General features: G+C 38.8%; 2 protein-coding genes across 2 annotated transcripts in view; both read left to right on the plus strand.

The window, feature by feature from the left end:
* The first annotated feature begins 135 nt into the window (after positions 1–135).
* Positions 136–4,453, plus strand: LOC117295069 (centrosomal protein of 55 kDa-like). Its single transcript, XM_033777644.1, has 4 exons — positions 136–367; positions 1,256–1,753; positions 2,561–2,686; positions 3,071–4,453. The coding sequence occupies exons 1-4, from the start codon at positions 314–316 to the stop codon at positions 3,563–3,565; spliced, it is 1,173 nt and encodes a 390-aa protein (XP_033633535.1). The 5' UTR covers positions 136–313; the 3' UTR covers positions 3,566–4,453.
* A 4,320-nt stretch (positions 4,454–8,773) lies between these two features.
* LOC117294316 (trichohyalin-like) overlaps positions 8,774–19,287 on the plus strand; it is a 28,202-nt gene continuing 17,688 nt past the window's right edge. The window contains exons 1-7 of the mRNA XM_033776676.1: positions 8,774–8,869; positions 13,278–13,453; positions 13,891–14,020; positions 15,731–15,771; positions 16,611–16,790; positions 17,538–17,735; positions 18,277–18,338. Coding sequence (XP_033632567.1) covers positions 8,866–8,869; positions 13,278–13,453; positions 13,891–14,020; positions 15,731–15,771; positions 16,611–16,790; positions 17,538–17,735; positions 18,277–18,338 — 791 coding nt within the window. The 5' untranslated portion in view covers positions 8,774–8,865. The remainder of the gene's footprint in view (positions 8,870–13,277; positions 13,454–13,890; positions 14,021–15,730; positions 15,772–16,610; positions 16,791–17,537; positions 17,736–18,276; positions 18,339–19,287) is intronic.

Here is a 19,287-nt window from a genome sequence, read left to right on the forward strand (position 1 = left end):
AACCACCCAGTAAGTTATTTATAGAAATTACGTCATCACCATAGCAGCTTAGCCTGACAGCCAATAATAGCCAAGCCGTGATATTTAATGCTGTGTTCACGTGCGTTCTCGCACATTCTCACATACAGTAGCGAGCGTAACCGGGTTGCTACGTCACGTACATGTACGTACGTGTAGTTCGTATAAAATACATCGGTCGGTGTGTGTGCGACACAGTTTGTCAACAAAACAGTAATTAATAAACCTACAGTAAATTCTCTCGGTGACTACAAGCTTTTACAACTAGGCCTAGAACCTACTTTATTTATCGACAATGTGTCCGACACTAGGAAAGGACGTTGCTACGTCGACTGTCAATGGCGAACTGGTAAGAATTGTTATCATTCTAAAAGTCTAAATGAGTGAAAAAGTGGTGGCGCCATACGGAAAGTTATCCAAACTTAGAATAGCCTCCATACATTTCTACCTATCCTTACGACAGTGACAACGGACGATGATTTACTTCTGATGTTCGAGTATGATATTCGAGTGTAGTTCTGATAAATATCTGACCATATGACATGACATGACATAATGGAGGTAGAAATTCAGGGATATAATATTGTTGTATTTAAAAAAGTGTGGGGGTAGACCAATACTCAATCAATAGTTCTTTGTACTGGCCTGGTGCTCTGCGACTACTGCTGGCATACTGGTACTCTGCGACGTAGCCTACTCGTTATTAATTGTTGACATTCAATTCGCTCTTTCTTGGTGCGCACCAGATGGGCACAACATTTTTTTCCTGGAAGCTTTTGGAGGATAGTTGGAAAGCATAAGCCACTTGTTCCATGCCTACTAGTAGTACCTCTTCATAGATGATTGATAGTGCAATACAACTGATGAGTCCAACCCTTGATTGTGTGGGTGGGAGTTGGTGGAATTTTATATATTCCCACACCCTTATTGACAAACCCTCATATTCAGTTCACGTCCAATATTGCTATGGTTAATTGGTTAGAAACATGTGTTGGACAGGAAGTAGGGGTGTAGAAATAATAACAAAAAACTAGGGTTTGGTTTGCAGGGCGCATGGATGAGGGACTATGTTCACATGTGCACTGTCACTGTATGCCAATATGGTACTACTACTGTACTATATCTAGTACCGCAAAAGTAATGAAATACACTATTGGCTATTGCTATGCTGAGTATTATGCATGGTATCTATAAACCTTGATTTAATCAAAATCTATCTGGCTTTGTTTGGTTTTAGAGGAACCCTTCAGAAGAGTACTCGGTAAAATTCCTGCCCAACATGATATCGATCGATCAACTCCAAATAAGTCAGCGCCAGACGGCTCAGCTTGAGCGGGAAAACAAACGGCTCATCTCTCAACTCAGGGAAGTTATCGACATGAACAGAAACTGGCAGAGATATGATGAGCAACGTGACGCGTACATCGTCAAACTCCACGAGGCTAACAACGATCTCCTGAGTAAACTTTCCTCCACGAAGAAGAGCGTCTCGGAGCTGCAGAGACAGGTCTCGCAGGAGAAACTTGCAAACTCTGAGAAGCAGTTTTGCGCTGCATCCTCCTCATCTGCCGGTCAGGATGTAGGTATGGATGCAAGAATGGCTGTGAAGGAGAAAGAGTTATACACACTTAAAGATGAAATTGAACGTCTTAATGAGTACATTGCATCCTTGCAGAGAAGTGAATCAAAGAGAAGGAGGAATGAAGAGGAGAGAATATCCATCTTCAAAGCTCAGGTATGTAAATCTAACTTTGACTATCAAAATGCTGATCATTTACAGACCACAATTCCGGCCATATTTCATTGGGCCCCGCCCCCTGTCAATGTTGGCTCTCACTGCGCAGTCTGCGCTCCAGCTGAGCTTAACACCATTGAGCAGGGGGAATGGGGATGGTATGGTTATTTGTAATGTGGTCCAAGTATTTTGGACGAGATTGTTAGCGATTTTCGATGATTTTTTTAAAGTGCAACTTCAATGCTTGTGTTGTGACTGTATACTCTTGATGAAACATAACTCGGGTTAAGATGTTTTGTGCACAGAATTTCAAGGAAAACATTTTTTAAACATTTTTGTTTTTTACAGAATATTGACAAAATAGGATAACCCCCCAAAGCAGTGGTAGATAGCTCAGTTAGAAGAGTACCAGTACATTAACCCAAAGAACATTGGTTCAATGGGAGACTTTCAGGACGCTTGGTGGCAGCAGACTTACCAGGTAAAACCCATTGTTCTCGGTAATGTGCGCAAGCTGAGAACTACATAAACAATGGAAATTTAACTAGTAAGTCTGCTGCCACCTAGCGCATCAATGTCTCCCATTCCTGCTCTTGTCATTTTTTCTTTGTTCAACCCCAAATCAGTTCAAAATTTTGTCAGTGATTTTGTGCACAGATTAATTTATGCTTAATTCGATTGTGGAAATCAAGCTTAGGGCAGACCACTTTTATCATCTTTTGAAGTATTTAAATCGGGAAATATTTCTGCAGAATATAATGATTATGAATGACCTGCTCCTAACTTTCTTCTTTGTTTGTATTCTAGATTGAAGCTTGCATGGACGACTTCAGACAAGAGAGGGCCGATTCTGAGAAAGTCAAGACAGAGAAACTGCGATTGAGAGGACGTCTTGATGATGCAGAAACTACTATTTCAGCTCTTCGTGCAGAGGTAAGTCTTTAGAAATCTAAAAACCCTCAGTCAATCTTCCAAAATCTAGTGCATCCTTGGAATGCCATGTGTCAATTTTGGAGCAACCGCATTCTGGAACGAGTCTTCCCGAGGGCCACCGCGTTCTTAATTTATCCATGGTCCCTTAGTCTGGTGATGTACCATTTTTTTAAGAGACCTCATTTAAGTGGTGAAAAATTACAAGTCTCAAACCTCATGATGTTAAAATTCTATTCCCTTCCTTGTGGCCCCCATGAATTGTGTGTATTCGCTTTAGAAAAGATTGTAGGTAGGAAGCTGTTGTACATACTGGCCATTTCTTATCTTTGCTTCAACATCACGGACAGGTTTTTTACTAACAGCAAATATTTTTTATTATCCTAGGTTAACGAACTAGTGGCAGAAACTCAATGGCTGCTTGACAGACCTTCAAAATATACTCATCACTATGCTAACTACACAGGAGCTCCCTCAAAACCCAATCACTTCTACAGAAAGTACCTCCCGAATGAACAGAGTGCACGAGTCGGTGGCAGAGGGTGGGATGTCCCAGATTATAGATCCACTTTGCCAAGTGATGTCGAAGTTGATGGTATCAGCGAATCTCTATCCAAATCTTCAGTAGCTACCCCAGAAATCACAGAAGGAGAGACTGTCGAAACCACTACCAGCTCAGACGCTGCTGTATCTATGTCAGGCGTCTCCTCAGGACAGGGCTGCATCATGGAACCCAGAGAGGTCCTGGAGAAGACTTTGAAGTGCCCTCAGTGTTTGAAGGAGTTTTCGGTAGAGGGCCACGCTAAGCTGCTGGAGCACATTGAGGTATGCATTGGGAGAAAGGAGGAGGAACCAGCATCAATTGATGATGAGAGGTATTGAAATGAACATTCATCCACTTGATTAGGTTGTTGACCCCAGGTCACTGACCTCCAGGTATTTAGCCACCCAGGCCTCGGGGCCCCACTGCAAAAAATACTAGAACGCTGCACTCGGGGTTGTCACTGGACTTACGAGATGATGGTGGAAAATAAAGTATTTAATAAACGCCAACAGCTTGCATGACTACTGAGCTAAGCTAAACCATTCAAAGTATACTGTATGTTTTGATTGACTCTGTTAAGGACTGCTATATTAAACTGATTGTGCTTTCGGAGAATCTTGGCTTGATTTTATTAGGAGCTAAGATTGATTTGATCATAATTCAGTGGAAAAGTTTAATGTCACAATGTAAACCACTTCTTCATTTGGGACACCTCATCTTAGGTTGAATTGTTGTGCTTTATGAAATTGAGTATTTGGCTCTCGTTAAGACACAGGTTGGCTCTGTGGTTTCTTTCCCTGCTTTTCACCTCTGTGGACCCTGGTTCGAATCCAACCTAGGACCAGAACCTTGGATTGTTGATTGGGTCTTCAGTCCCTGCCTGGTTGCATTGTTTCCCCTCTTCGGGGTTTTTCCTTCCACATTCTTGTTTCCTAATCACATTACACATCCTGTTGGGTTTGATGTGTAATGAAATGGCAACAGTAATCTGCCAAATTACCTGCCATTTTGTAATTCATATAGCCCTGTATAGATATGGTGTGCATCTGACTGCAATTGCTTTACCTCGAACACACTCGGAAGTTCTGGAACAGGAACACTGACTCCCAAAATGGTGGGACAGTGATTTTACTTTTGATGATATTGGGTCAACACAAGGGCCCCATTTCATAGAGCTGCTTAAGCACAAAATGTTGCTTAATAAGCAAAACAAATCCTTGCTTCGTAAAATCATATTAACGGCCAAGACTCCACTCAATTGTTATGCTAAGTAAACAACAGCTAAAAACTAAAAAAAAAAAAGTTATTACATGGTGTTACCGCAAACTTTTCTATATCTTACTTCCACCATGCAAAGTTTCAAATCCTACTTAGCTAAAAACTAGTCACAAGGCATGACATTTTGCTATTAACATGTGTAAAATAAGCAAGCTGTTTTCGTGCTTGGCACTGAATATGGAGTGATGATTTGTATGGTCCCTCGAATGGTAGTTCCCTTTTTTGACAGTACTTCAGAGTGAGTTATTTGTTTCGTGAGGATTGGCACTGGTATAGCTTTAAAAGCAAATGTTCTTTCAGATTTTGAACTTGATTTAATTTTATATTTTGTAAAGGTTTTATGCATGATTAGTGGATGTGACAAAATAGTCAGAGACAGTGTTCATGGTTTCCTGAAATAACAAACCTGTTCAAACTTGGGCTGTTGTGAAAATAATGGGGAAAAAACATATTTATAAAAAGTTGTTAATTAAGTTTTAAAACAGAAATGACCTGTTGTGTTTTTGTAGGTATTCATATACAGTTTATGACTTCATTTCAGAGGGAAATATTTCATTAAAAAATTGTTTTTCAAAATCATCCAGATTGTATGCTAAACTTTAACAACAATGTTTGTATCCTTACCCTTCCGGTATAATACCTTTAAAGTATGAATGCTTTCTTAAGAAGCGTATAATATACACGCAGTATGGTATCATTTTCAAGCAGGCTTGAATAACACAAAATATTTATTCAGGAAAATTGTTTTCGTAAAAAATGTATTACTTTGTAAAGTATTATTTATAAAAAGGTTTTCTATTTATTGCACTATAAAAAGTGTGTTGTAAATGTTTTGTATCTATTACACAGTAAAATGACGAGGATTTCTATGACGAGGATTTCTATTTATGGATGAAGAAGTTATTGGATGAAAGAAATTGTATTATTAATTTTTAACAAAAAACAATTTATTTTTCAAACTTATATTTATGAAAAAGAACTAGAACTTAGCAAGAAACTTTTACTTATTGTTTTGTGTTTGATGTTATTGTTGAAATTTTGTGTTGAATTCAAGTTCAGACTAAAAGCTGCCAGAAAATGTTATTGTAAAAGTTCAATTACTTTTAACGTTGTAGAACTGTTTGTATTCAAATTATTCTTGTGTATTGCTGTAAAGTATTTATTTTAAGGTTTTTCTATTTATTGCACTGTAAAGTGTTTATGTATAAAAGCTTTCTATTTTTATTATATTATTTCAACTAAAAAGTTGTGTACTGAGAAATTTACATTAAACAAAATATATATATATTTTTCGTAGTGTGTTGAAGTCAAATTCAAACAAAAAAGGAACACGCTGCATTTCATTGAACAAAATTGTTGCTAAATTTTGTAACTGGATTATTTGCACCAAAAAGCTAATAATTTATTTTGGTACATATATGTTCAGCCACAACTTTGAGCTAATCAGCTGTATTAATATTTTGTCTTCAATAGTGGCCGCAATAAAACCGCAAAACACTGGCTGAAGAATTGCAGGTGATTGGCCTCTAAAATGTTTCCCAACATTGTGCAATAATTTGAGATTCTGATGATATATCGCTTCGTGCAAAGTTTCCAATCAAATAATAAAAAGCACCAAACATAAATATCGCTTCTTTGTCGTCTTTGTGTTTATTCTCGTCCAAGACATTAAATAGGCAAAAGTATTAGGGTTTTTTTTTCACATAGAGCTATATTTTTGTTGTTTTTCAGATAAACCAATATCAGCGCAAAAATTATGCACTTAAGGGGCCTATGACTTGGATTGAGTTGGGGTAATTTTTGTAGGACAAAAAAAACAATGGCCACAAGTTTACAATAAACTACACAGTTAAAAGAGAATGATAGTAGAAAGCTCCCCTGAAAATATTACTTGCTGAGGTGCTGTAGTTTTTGAGAAACGAGTTAAATAATGTTATGAAAATAATGTTCGTCTCATGGGACGAAAATTATTTTAGCATGTAAAAACGTACTTTCTTGACATTGCTTAACTCATTTCTCAAAAACTACACTACCTCAGCAACTTAAATTTTAAGGACTATCATTATCTTCAAACGGTAAGTTTAAATCTGCGGACATTGTGTTTAGTGTTACAGAAAGTACCCAAATCCTTTAAGGATATTAAGATAATGATGGTAGAAAGCTTCCCGTCAAATAGTAGTTTGTTGAGAAGTGAGTAAAACAATTTCACGAAAATAGTTCAAGCACATGTACAAGTGGATTTACGTGACCCCCAACCCCACCCCACCCCCTCGAAAACCAAAATGCTCTAAGATTTTTCCCCTTTTCCCAAAAAGCTTGATGACTAATGAATATGAAACTTTTACAGGATAGAACATCTTCATTCACAGTGTAAAGATTAATTTCGATGCCATATATAAATCTGCAGTCAAAAGGTATTTTTAAAAAAGTCCAGTTCCTTCTCACATTTTCCCGATTAGTTTCGAGCCAATGATGTCATCCGTTAGCCAATATGGTCGATGACTTCCCTATACATGTATTAGCCAACACTGAAAGAGCCGCTTGCAATAACACAAAGACTTCTTTTAAATTCTATCTATAGATTTATTTCCTTAACTGTATTGCAGTGAGGATTTCCTCTTTGGCATTTTTAACAATCTTGGCCCAATCTGTAACGTTAAAGAGGGGGCATTCCGATTGTTATGAAATCTGCGAACCGATCTGCTCACTTGGGGGAGTCCTGTGGCCCGTCATCAGGACTCCCCCCAAATTGAGCAGATGATAAAACTAACAAGAGTCAATTATTAATTCCCCCTTTACACATTTTTTTTAGTGTATTTTTGATGATATTCAATTTTTTTGTTTTGCACACTTTGGAAGTTTATTTTAGGATATACCCGGGCTTCAACTAATGGCACTGGACACGTCGAGATTATCAAAGACCAGTATTCTCACTTCGTCCCAACATCATGCATAATATTTGTAATAACACACCCGTGAAAATAATTTGCTCAATAATTTTGGTCATCAAAGTTTTCAAGAGAATATTGAAAGAAAAAACAGCCTTGTTCTTTTTCAAAAACTTTGTTACATCAGGCAGAGAGAGCCGTTTCTCACAAGGTTTTACATGCCCAAAACAATGTTCGCAATAATTGCATGGAATGGGAGACTTTCTGGGACGATAGAGGGCAGCAGACTTACCGGGTAAATCCATTGTTCTCAGAATTATGCGCATGTTCAGAACTACGTAAACAATGGAAATTTACCCGGTATGTCTGCTGCCACCTAGCGTTGGAAAGTCTCCTATTGGTTCCTCATACACAATAAAAGCAACTAAAGGAATTGAAAAACTTCTTATACCCGAAATTTAGTTTGGAAAAAAATCAATGCAGAATGTAGTGTTCTTTCCTTTGAAACTAATTTCTAAGCATATAGGGACTATCGTGGGGTTTTCTCCCCAAACTGCAAGGTCCGCATTAGGAGATTACAGTTACAAGTTAATCGCAATGAATCATGGCGGAAATATTTACATACAGGATTATCTTACATGATTGCAGTATTCTGGCAAGAGAATTGACCTTGACATAAGAAGAAGGACATAGCGTCAAAATGAAACCAAATTGGTCACGTGTCGTCATATGAACCTGAAAAGGAAAAGTGACATCAACCGAGAGTTTAGATTTAAACTTTGAAGGGGAAAAACAACATTTTTGTAAAAGATGTAAAATCGCAAACCCTCAGAACTATTTTTATAACATAAATGAACCCTTGTTCAATGAGGATATCCTGTTAACTATTATAACAATTTTTTTCCATTTTTTTTTTTTTTTTTTTTGGGGGGGGGAAATCTCCCCCAATTAATTGCTATAATTAATGTTAGAAAAATCAGTTTGTTGAAAAATTAAGATCGTCGCCCTTCAGTCGTGCCTACTCTCAGGTAAAGCACTGACGAACATCTTAAATTTGTCGGTACGTTTTACACCTTGTGTGGCTTAAACAATAATTGCGGGGAAAAAATAATATCCATGGGGAATACCCAATATTAACATCGATTGCATCGGCGGATGTGAGCAGGATGTGTCGGGAGGAATAATAATATAACGGTGTTTTGGAATACCGCCCTCTGTTGACACATACACACACACGACCCAGATACAGACACATAAATCAGCCGTCGGATATGAAATTCAAGTTTTCGCGCGGGGCTCTGCGAGAGTATACATGAAAAAGTTATATATACATATACACACAAAGGTAAACATGTGCGTACCGACACATGTACATACGATAGGTAGTAGAGCTTTGACATGAGTAAAAAGTGAGTTCGTGAAAACTTATTTTACAAAGTGATGTCAATAAAAGTGAAGCCGATGACGAGTGTATGAGTAAGTATAGGAAATACGGGCGAAGTATACACTGTTATTATTGAGTACAAATTTGGTTTTACTCGCATTTTTATTATTGTTTTGACTATGTAGAAAAACAAGTGCCAGCACATGAGCACTAGTCTAGAAACTCAACTTGTGTGCACATGGATTCGGAATGGATGGTGCGTGCATGGCCGGGTCATGCATGTTTCAAGTTTGTGTAAACTGTATGTAAGTGTAGGCAGCATTTTGGTCACTTTTAATACTTTGGACTTATTTGGGCTTGATGACAAATAAAATTGTGGATAACTTTCCGTATGGCGCCACCACTTTTCCACTCATTTTGGATAAAATTCCGTATTGTTTCCCTCATTTTTTATTACCCTACACACTCAAAGTTCATGATGCTTGTATTGCCTTTTTGAGTTAAATTAAAAGACATCTTAACAAAAATGCAATTTTCTGCTCAGTACCCACGATTGTTTTTCTGTTTCATTGCATGTTTTTTGACTCCTCAATATGCATTGAACGCTTCATTTTTGGTCACCAAGCGCTGTACACGCTTGCAGAACTGCCGAGCCACGACTGAGTTGGACTAAATCATTCTGTACAATACAAGGGGTGGTTCGCAACAGTGCGTCATAAGCGGACACTTGGTCGTTGCTCAGCAGTTCAGCTAGCGAGTAGGCTGGTACCCGCTGGCAAAGCGCCAGTGACCCCCAAAAACACATGAAGTAGTGTAGCACTGGTAGGACGTCGGTCAGTGCCACTGCACTGACGTCCTGGGTATAATTATAAAGGTTCTTTACAATGCGAACACATATTTGACTACAATTATCATTATTTTTTACTTGATTTGAGAAGTTGAAATTCCGTTCAGATATTCATAGTGTCCCTCACTATATTCTCATTGAGTTGACAGCTAACAAATATAACCGTTGAAGAAATTATTTCCGAAAATATGTCGAAATTCTGCACTGGCGATGTGATCATCGTGTACCAATTGATAGTGTGAGCTCAAGTGCGCATGGCTTTGACTACAGTGCATTATCTTGCTGCTATTCCCGTCAACTGGGTAGGTGCCGTTAACTTGCCTTCAACTCCTCCAATATACATGTTAAAATCCAGGAGGTATAAAACTGTAAAATATTCCAGTTCAAGCAGAATTTTTATAAGTTTCAGGTTGAATTTCGGTTACAAGTATTTTGTTTGTGATTTTTTTTTTTTTTTTAAGCAGCAAAGCCGTCTGCCGCCATCTTGCTTTTTCACAGGGCTTCTTGTACATGTGCGGACAACAGAGGGCGCTTTCCTGCGCGCGTATATTTTTTTTCTTGGGACGGTTAGCATGCGCTAATTTATGGTAAAAAGTGGCCTCATTTGTCCTGGGAAAAAATTACGCTTCCAGCACATAGAGTCTTGGCACTAGACATCAATGCTCGGTATCGAATAGTTCTGCGCTTTGTGTAAATTGCTCGCTGACTATTATCCATCTGCTTAGTGTGGTTGACACAAGTTGACGGCATTTTGGCTGCAAATAGTAGGCCGCCAGTGATCAGTGGGTAGAAAGTGTTTACACGGAAGTTAGTGCACGACGTGGGATCAACTTCAGTTTTCATTTCACAAAATATTAACACCAAAGGAGAAAATTTAACAATTTTAAATAATGCGTGCTTGGAGTTCCAACGACAAGGAACATGTGAGTAAAAGTTCAGACTCCCGAGTTAGGTAGAAATATTTGTTGGCACCCCCGAATAAAGATATTGACAAAATAGGGACACCGCCAATATAGGGCTAGATAGCTCAGTTGGTAGAGCGCCGCCACGTTAATCCGGAGGTCGTTGGTTCGAATCCCACTCTAGTCAATTCTTTGTTCAACCCCAAAAATCATTAGAAATATTTTTAACAGATTTTTGAGGTTTTTTTTGCAATGGTACAGGACCTTTATACCCTGGACTCTGTCGCGTTGCATGCAACGGAGGAGTCTAACCTGGGCTTTAAGTAGTGGTGGTTACAACTATAGTAACTATGCCACTAGGCACTGGCAAGGGACGCCAGGATACAGAAAGTTTTCCAATTCTTACCTAGTCCAGTCGTGCCTATAAAGTGCAGTGTTTGTCACAATGTGGTTTAAGTTGTGCCTTTATTTTCTTTACTTACCTGTAGTTAAAATGAACCAGTCCTTATTTTAACTTACCCATTTTACAAACTTAATGGAATAGTCTTATTAGCATAACCCAAACTAGTTTAGATCACCAGGTACTCAGGCCGTGGTTTTTTGCGTGCACTGTCAACTATGTGGTATGTTCCTTTTGTTGGAACCAGCCTTTGTTGCACACACACCGTACTTTTTGTTGTACCATTAGTTACTTTGTTCATATGGTGGAATGTTTCTTTAAATCTTTAACTCGGATTTCTTTAGGCTTAATGTAGCACGTAGAAGTGACAATAACAGCGTAGCCTAAACAATCGGCTGCAAAACTTTGATTGTAAATGTCCCTTTATTTTCAATTTAGTCGTAGAATATAGAATAGTAGAAGAATACCAGGATTAAGTAGTTAGGGTTGGGCTGAAAACAAAGAGAGTGTATGAGAAAGGACATATGTGAAAATGCTGTGCGAAGGCAGTTGACTTCAAAAGCTGAGAGTGAGAGGCGAGTGAGGTTCTGCGATATAGCCACCAACCAGTGCATGTAGCTAAACTGACTTGTGCATCAGTTGGCATACAGTTTTTATGCCGAAGCCAAAGCTCAGTAAAATCAGCCACTGAGGCAAGTCATTAAACATTTTAACGTGGTGTTGCCGCAAGCCAGCGGAAACATGTATGAGACCTAACCAGCACAACCCAAGAATACTACGCATTGAGAAACCGTAAGTTTTATAATTCCTTTTACCTCAAAACTGAACATTGTCAAATCAAGAAGTAGAAGTTTGCAGACTAAATTCATTGTGTTTTTATTTCATAACAGACCACTCTTTCTTTAAAGTTTTGAAGTGAAAGTTTTGGTGTGATTGAAGGAGAATTTTGCTTTTCAATAACCTTGCATTTCTTGAAACTGTATGAAAATTGCCACTGTTAAAGTTGCTGGTAGCTATTTAACTCTCATCACCAAGTTGGGACTAAACAATAGTTTTTGGTATTGTTACAGATCTAAGATATGAAAGTTATGTATTGCCATGGTTTGATAGTTTGGGCTCACTGTTTTTATTAATAGATGGCCTTGAGTGAGGATTGGAGATTAAACGAAAAAAATTGAGAATGATATTGATGACTGAAATTGCCAGGACTGTTGCACGGGGCTACGTACTGAAGCCAGGGTATGCAGAGTCCATAGAAGACAGGGAAACGTCTGAAAGGCCAGAGCGCCAAGAGTCTCGAGGGACAGAGTGCCTGCAACCTAGCCGACAGTGACGTCCAAGCGCCAGAACCAGTATCAGTATCCATTTGCTTTAATTTCTTTCGTCAATTGATTTGTTAAATTCAGCTAAGGTGGAAGATACACCAAAACTGTTAAAGGCAGTGGACACTATTGGTAATTACTCAAAATATTAATTAGCATAAAACCTTTCTTGGAGACAGGTAATGGGGAGAGGTTGATGGTATAAAACATTGCAACATTGTGAGAACCGGCACCCTCTGAAGTGCCATAGTTTTTGAGAAAGAAGTAATTTTCCATGAATTTCGAGACCTCGTTATTAGGTCTCGAAATCAACCATCTAAACGCACACAACTTCGTGTGACAAGGGTGTTTTTTCTTTCATTGTTATCTCGCAAGTTCGATGACCGATTGAACTCAAATTTTCACAGGTTTGTTATTTTATGCATATGTTGAGATACACCAACTGTGAAGGCTAGTCTTTGATAATTACCAATAGTGTCCACTGCCTTTTATACTGTTGTAATTTATATCTGAAAGACGGCCACTGCGTTGAAGTGAAATTTAGAGAAGATAAAAGTGTTTTGGTAACGCAAGTCCACCTGGACAGAATTAGAAGATTTAATGTGAAAGTTGAACATCAGTGAAAGAAAGAAAAGGAGTACTAAAAAAATTGTGACTTCTTAAGGAAGCTCCTTGAATTCAAACGAAGATTGTATTTAACTTATCATTTACTTAATTCTATTTTGATATAATTGCCTGTTAATAATTTTGAATGTAAAATAAAACGTGTACAGTTTAAGTGAATAAAATAATCAAAGGATTCTGGTTTCAGGACTTACTTCTGTTTGTTTTAGAACTCGGTTCTGACAGTGTTGGCGACCTTGTTTTGGCAACATTTTGTTCACAGGAACATTTATGAAGTGGCCTTCAGTTAACCATGTCGCACACTCATACGTGCTCTAAGTTATTGCCTCAACACTTAATTAGATCTGGCCATCACACAGACAGTTATTCCACTGGGTGACTGTCCTTTCCTTTATTTGTCCACAGACTCGATCTCACTCTTCAGAATGGTGAAACGCAAAGTTGCCCTCGCATTTGCAGATACGAGTAGCCACGGCAACAGTGATGATAAAAAGACGACTGCAAGAAGATCTCGTCGTACAGGAAACGCCCAAAAGAGGATTGACCCAAGCAATGTCACCAATAGTGACAGTGACGATGACGTAAGAATGTCACCTCGTAAAAATGTCTGAACAGCTTTATAAGTGTGTATTACTATTATTATTTAAAAACAAAAATTAGTATAATAAAAAATAAAAAATATAGTTAATGGCCTGACGTTTCGACCCTAGCAGAGTCTTTCTCGAAACCTAAATGACAACACAACAAACATGAACAAGTAACTAAGTGAAACAAGTTGTTTCACTTAGTTACCTGTTCATGTTTGTTGTGTTGTCATTTAGCCTTAGTTACCTGTTCATGTTTGTTGCGTTTTCATTTAGCCTTCGAGAAAGACTCTGCTAGGGTCGAAACGTCAGGCTATTAACTATTTTTTGCATTTATACTCTCGGTCATTTGGTTGGTAAGTTGTTTGCAACAGCTAATTCTATTTTCTTATAATAATTAATAATGATTTTGTTTTATTCTGATTATTTCCCAGATTGACTTTGTAACTGAGATGCCGATGGGAAGGTCCAGTGCTGCTACTGCAGTAAAGGCAGAACGATCTCAACGTCATCAACAACGTCATGAAGCCCAGAACCAGAATCGCCAAGGCGCCGAGCAGAGACGTAAGTCTTTTAAACAAAATAATGTTTTTTCTTAATGATTTGTGGTTGAACAAAGAAAGCTTGAACCAACAGAAAACTTCACTCCCTGATTCCCTGATTCCCTGGTTCCCTGTTGTCTGGAATCACCAAATCAAATCTTAAACGCCTCACCGGTATTCAATACAGAGCCGCTAAACTTGTTCTCATTGTTAACTGTTGGACAGCTCATTGATCTCCCTTACTCGATAAACTACACTGACTCCCCATGGAGAAGCGCATCTAATTCAAAACTCTTCTATTTGTTTTTAAATGTTTGAATGGCATTACAACGCCCCAAATGGTGGTTTTTACGCAAACTTCGGGAAGGTGCGTCGCCCGGCGGCATCGACCGGGTGGGCCCCCGATCACAGGGGTCGCTGCTGGGTACGTCCTCTCTCGTGTGCGAAAGTTCTGGCCGAATCGGACCAGGCGTTCGGCCGGGAGGGGCGTTTTGTCTAATATGTTTCTTCTTTGCCAAACTCACCGTCCAGGACTTCATTCTTCTTCTGATAAAACTCGGCTTAACACTCTTGAATCCAGAGTAACTTATGGCGAACACGCCTTCTCACACTCTGCTGCTGAACTTTGGAACAATCTCCCAATTAATGTCCGTAATTCTTCATGTGTTTTTACTTTTAAGAAAAAACTTAAAACACCTCTTTCCTAATGTTTTGGGAAAGCGCATTATAAGTACCTTTTATTATTTATTATTATTAACAGGCGTCTCAAAGAAACTTATTGTGTTTTTACAATGAGTTTTCAGAGCTATTTATGAATATAGGATTTGAGGCATTGCATGGTGAGGTATCAATATATATTTGGTTTGCGGGAACATCATGTGTGTATCTCCCGAGGATGACTAAAGCAAGCTAGTCGAAACGTTGAGACCAATTTAAGAACTGTCTCCGCGGTAGTACAGTTAATCACGATCCTATAAGCTAAAGTAGTAGCCCCAGCCTATTTTCTTATACCATCCGCCCGGGTAATAGCTAAAAAAGCAGGACAGTTCTTTTCATAACTGAGTAATCTCCCGAACCCCAAACATCTACTCCGCGGCAGTAGAATAAAGCAAGACAGTTCTCTAAGGACAAACTCTACCCTGGCAAGTAGATACACACATGGTGTTACCGCAAACCAAATATATAATAATAATAATAACCCGTTTTTATATAGTGCTTTTCACACCCGGAGGGCTCCCAAAGCACTTCACATTATTACCCCTGGTCACTGGGCCTTTAATCATTCCTTAAACCATCTCAGCTCCCTGGTGGGGAGTATGCAGCCTGTGCAACATTAATATGTGCTACTCGGCTAAATCAATCACAAGAACCACCTCTGCCTTCACAGGTACCCATTTACCCCTGGGTGGAGAGAAGCAATTATAGTTAAGTGTCTTGCTCAGGGACACAAGTGTCACAACCTGGATTAGAACCCACACTCTGCTGAACAGAAGCACCAGAGCTTGAGTTCGGTGCTCTTATCCGCTCGGCCACGACACCCTTTATATGTATGAATACAAATGAGATCTACAAAATATATTAAGACCATTATAGCACCTAATAAAGCGTTCACAAGGTAATGTTGTGGTGCTATAAACCAAGTTGGCAATCTTAGAGATGAGTGGTTACTGTCTTAGGTACTGCCAACCCCCCTGCTTAAAGGTTGATGTACTTTTATTGTTGTCTGTTACAGATGAAGACGACTTAAGACAAAGAGAAGAAGAAGAACTGAAGGCAAGTGTTGTTGTTTATTGTTTTTTTTGTCTCCTTTCAAAGATTCAATACAGCAAGATTCTTTATCCCTAATGCCAATTTAACATATGTGACCCGCTCCATTCCGCTGCTAAAACATTGGATTTGAACTGGCGAAGCAGACCCAGCCTTGCTTTGTATAAGCTCGTATCAGCCTTGATACTTTACGGAGGCAGCAAAGGCGATTGCAAAGGCGATTGACTCCAAGCCTCCTGACTTGGTGCCCTTGAAATGCTCCAGTAGAAATTTACAATTCTCTCATAGGGTGCCCTAAAAGGCAGTGGACACTATTGGTTATTACTCAAAATAGTTATTAGCATAAAACCTTTCTTGGTGACGAGTAACGGGGAGAGGTCGATGTGAGAAACGGCTCTCTCTGAAGTGCCATAGTTTTCGAGAAAGAAGTAATTTTCCACGAATTTGATTTCGAGACCTCAAATATAGAACTTGAGGTCTCGAAATCAACCATCTAAACGCACACAACTTCGTGTGACAGGGGTGTTTTTTTCTTTCATTATTATCTCGCAAGTTCGATGACCGATTCAGCTCAATATTTCACAGGTTTTGTTATTTTATGCGTATGTTGAGATTCACCAACTGTGAAGGCTAGTCTTTGACAATTACCAATAGTGTCCACTGCCTTTAACTAAGGAGAAAATGCCTTGGTGCCTTTTCCCTTTCAAAAACGAAGCATACAGGTCTGTGAGATGCTCTGCTTGATCAACTCATATCAACGTTTAATGTCTATTTTGTCTTCTTTTTGAACCACAAAATCATCAAATATTTGAATTTTATATCTTTCTCGATTGTATTTTTTGCAGCGTGCGATAGAACTCAGCAAGCTCGATATGGAGGTAGAAAAAAGCCAATCTGAATCACAAGATGAGTGGGTCACCCTGGAACCCCAACGGCGCTTCAATGAAAATCAATCATCGCAGCTCAAAAGAAAATCTCTTTCCAGTAGGGGTAGCCGGGCAGCTGATGGGCCTTCGGAGTGGCATGTAAGTGAAAATGTTACCCATGTTTGCTTGACTGGTCTTAGTACATAAACACCCTAATGTACCTGTCAAGTATTCTGATTTTATTAGAATTGTCCAGATTTTTGTAATTATTGTCAGAAACATTCCTATTTCTGACAAGAGCATAGTTAGCTTGCCAGCCAGCAGATCCGCATATGCTTTGTCAACAAGTGACTGCAACTCCCCAAGAATCCTTCCTGCTGCTCTTATGATTCTATTTATGCAATAACCGCTTACTCTTCCACAATTTATGTTTTGGGTTCTTTTTTGTGCACTACCAATCGTAGTACACAGGACCTACAAATTAATGTCCCATCCAAAGGACGAGGCAATTGTGTTACAGTGTATTGATCGAGGGCACAAGTGTCATGACCAGGACTCGAACCCACAATTTTATAAACTCAAACCAGTTAATTTATATTATAAAGAGTCAAGCCAACGATTTTTCCTGGTGCCCTCCTCTTATCACCCTTTGTTCCTTTTCGTGTATGTTGTGTGATTATTTATTGTGAGTTTTGGAAATAAAAACAAACAAACAAACACTAGAGCTTGAGTCTGGTGGTCTTAATCCCTCGGCCAAGACACCACCATAATCTTTATGTAATTGCTTTTAAAATTCCAGGGAAAATGTTTTGCATCATTTACACATCGTTGAATAGCTGCTTACACTTTTAAAATGAATACTCTTTACTCAATTTTTATTTGTTATTTTGAATTTGTTGATTGTAGGAAGACAAACCACAATCATCAAGTTCCAGCCACTCTACCCCTTTAGAAATGGAACCAACCAGCCAGGAGCATTACAATGAGTGGCAAGATGCGATGGAAAGTCCAGAATGGGATGATCTATCTCAACAGAAAGGGGTGGATAATGGGGATCATAGCTCGCCAAGTTTCTGTATGAAAAGAACTGATTCCGTTGAAAAGGTAAGTTTGGCTGGTCGTTTATTTAAACGATTTTTGTGACAAATCCAAGGAAGGGGTTTTTTATATATCTTATATTTGAATATTAGTCCGATTTTATATATGACAGACTTTTACATGCACTTTCTTAATACTTACGAGAGAACCAACATTAAAGGGAAGGTACACATTTGGTAATTACTCATAATTATTTAAAAACTGACTTGGTAACAAGCAATGGAGAGCTGTTGATAGTATAGCATATTGTGAGAAACGTCTCCCTCTGAAGTAAGGTAGTTTGCGAGAAAGAAGCAATATCCACAAATTTGATTTCGAGACCACAGAATAGTACAATTGTGTAAGCCAGTCAGGAGTTGTAGGTTAGCGCTAGTCCTAACTCTGTGTGAAATCGACCCCTGACCTCCTAATTTGAGCTCCACATCTTGAAAAAAAAAAATTGAATCTTGTTCCGAAGTGAGCTCATTGAAAACCAAAGTTCCTGTTTGCTTTAAAATGTTTTTATAAATTGTCTTATATCAAATTTTGTTCAAACTTTCTTTTTCAGCGGAGAGGTAAAATCAACAGCAGTCAACCTGAAACTAGCAGGCATCAATACGCCGAAGAAATGTAAGTGCAACTATTGGAAAGTTGTATTACAAAATCCAAAATTTGAATTTTAGTTTTTGATTTAATAAAAACATAACGACAGAAAGTTAACTTTCCATATCAGTGTTTTGATTGGACCATGATGATGTTTGTCAGCTGCACTCACATTATGGCATGGTTGGCTTGTGCTTATAGCGCTTGCCTCTCACCAAGGTGACCCCGGTTCGATTCCCGGCCAGGGCCATATGTGAGTTGAGTTGTGCGTTGGTTCTCTGCTGTGCCATAAGTGTTTTCCAGAACATCAGGTTTTCCTCCCTCGGGAAAAATCAAACACTTTCGATCTTGGCTGTGGTCCGTGGTCATAATGGTCCGCGCTTGCATGCCTGCTTCTCAAACACGTTGTAGCCGCATCCTTTGCAATTCAGCTCTTAGCTGCCCCCCCCCAAATTATTCTATTACCTCGGACCAATCAAAACACAGATACGGAAAGCATACGTCACTGCACCTTTATCCAATGAAGTTATTAGTTCTGTAAGACCAACACAAACCAACACCTGTCTGTATCATTGAGAATAAAGACAGAGGACCAGTCTACCATTGTTACTGTGTTGTCCTGTGTGTTTTATCCTTGTCTTTTCATGTGTGGCTAGTTTGTGTGCCTTAAATAGGAGACTTTCCAACGCTAGGTGGCAGCAGACATACCGGGTAAATTTCCATTGTTTGCGTAGTTCTGAACATGCGCATAATTCTGAGAACAATGGATTTACCCGGTAAGTCTGCTGCCCTCTATCGTCCCAGAAAGTCTCCCATTATTTCCGTCTATTCTTTGCATTGTTCTTTCTCATAGATACGTATGTATGTTCACAAATTGGGGGGGGGGGCTCCATCCAATGAGCTTGTTTTTAGGAGACCTCCCCCCACTTAAAATATCAACTTTTCTCCCATGTAATGTTATACTTTGTTATTTTAA

Source organism: Asterias rubens, chromosome 9, assembly GCF_902459465.1.
Source record: "Asterias rubens chromosome 9, eAstRub1.3, whole genome shotgun sequence".
NCBI classification, from domain to species: Eukaryota; Metazoa; Echinodermata; class Asteroidea; order Forcipulatida; family Asteriidae; genus Asterias; species Asterias rubens.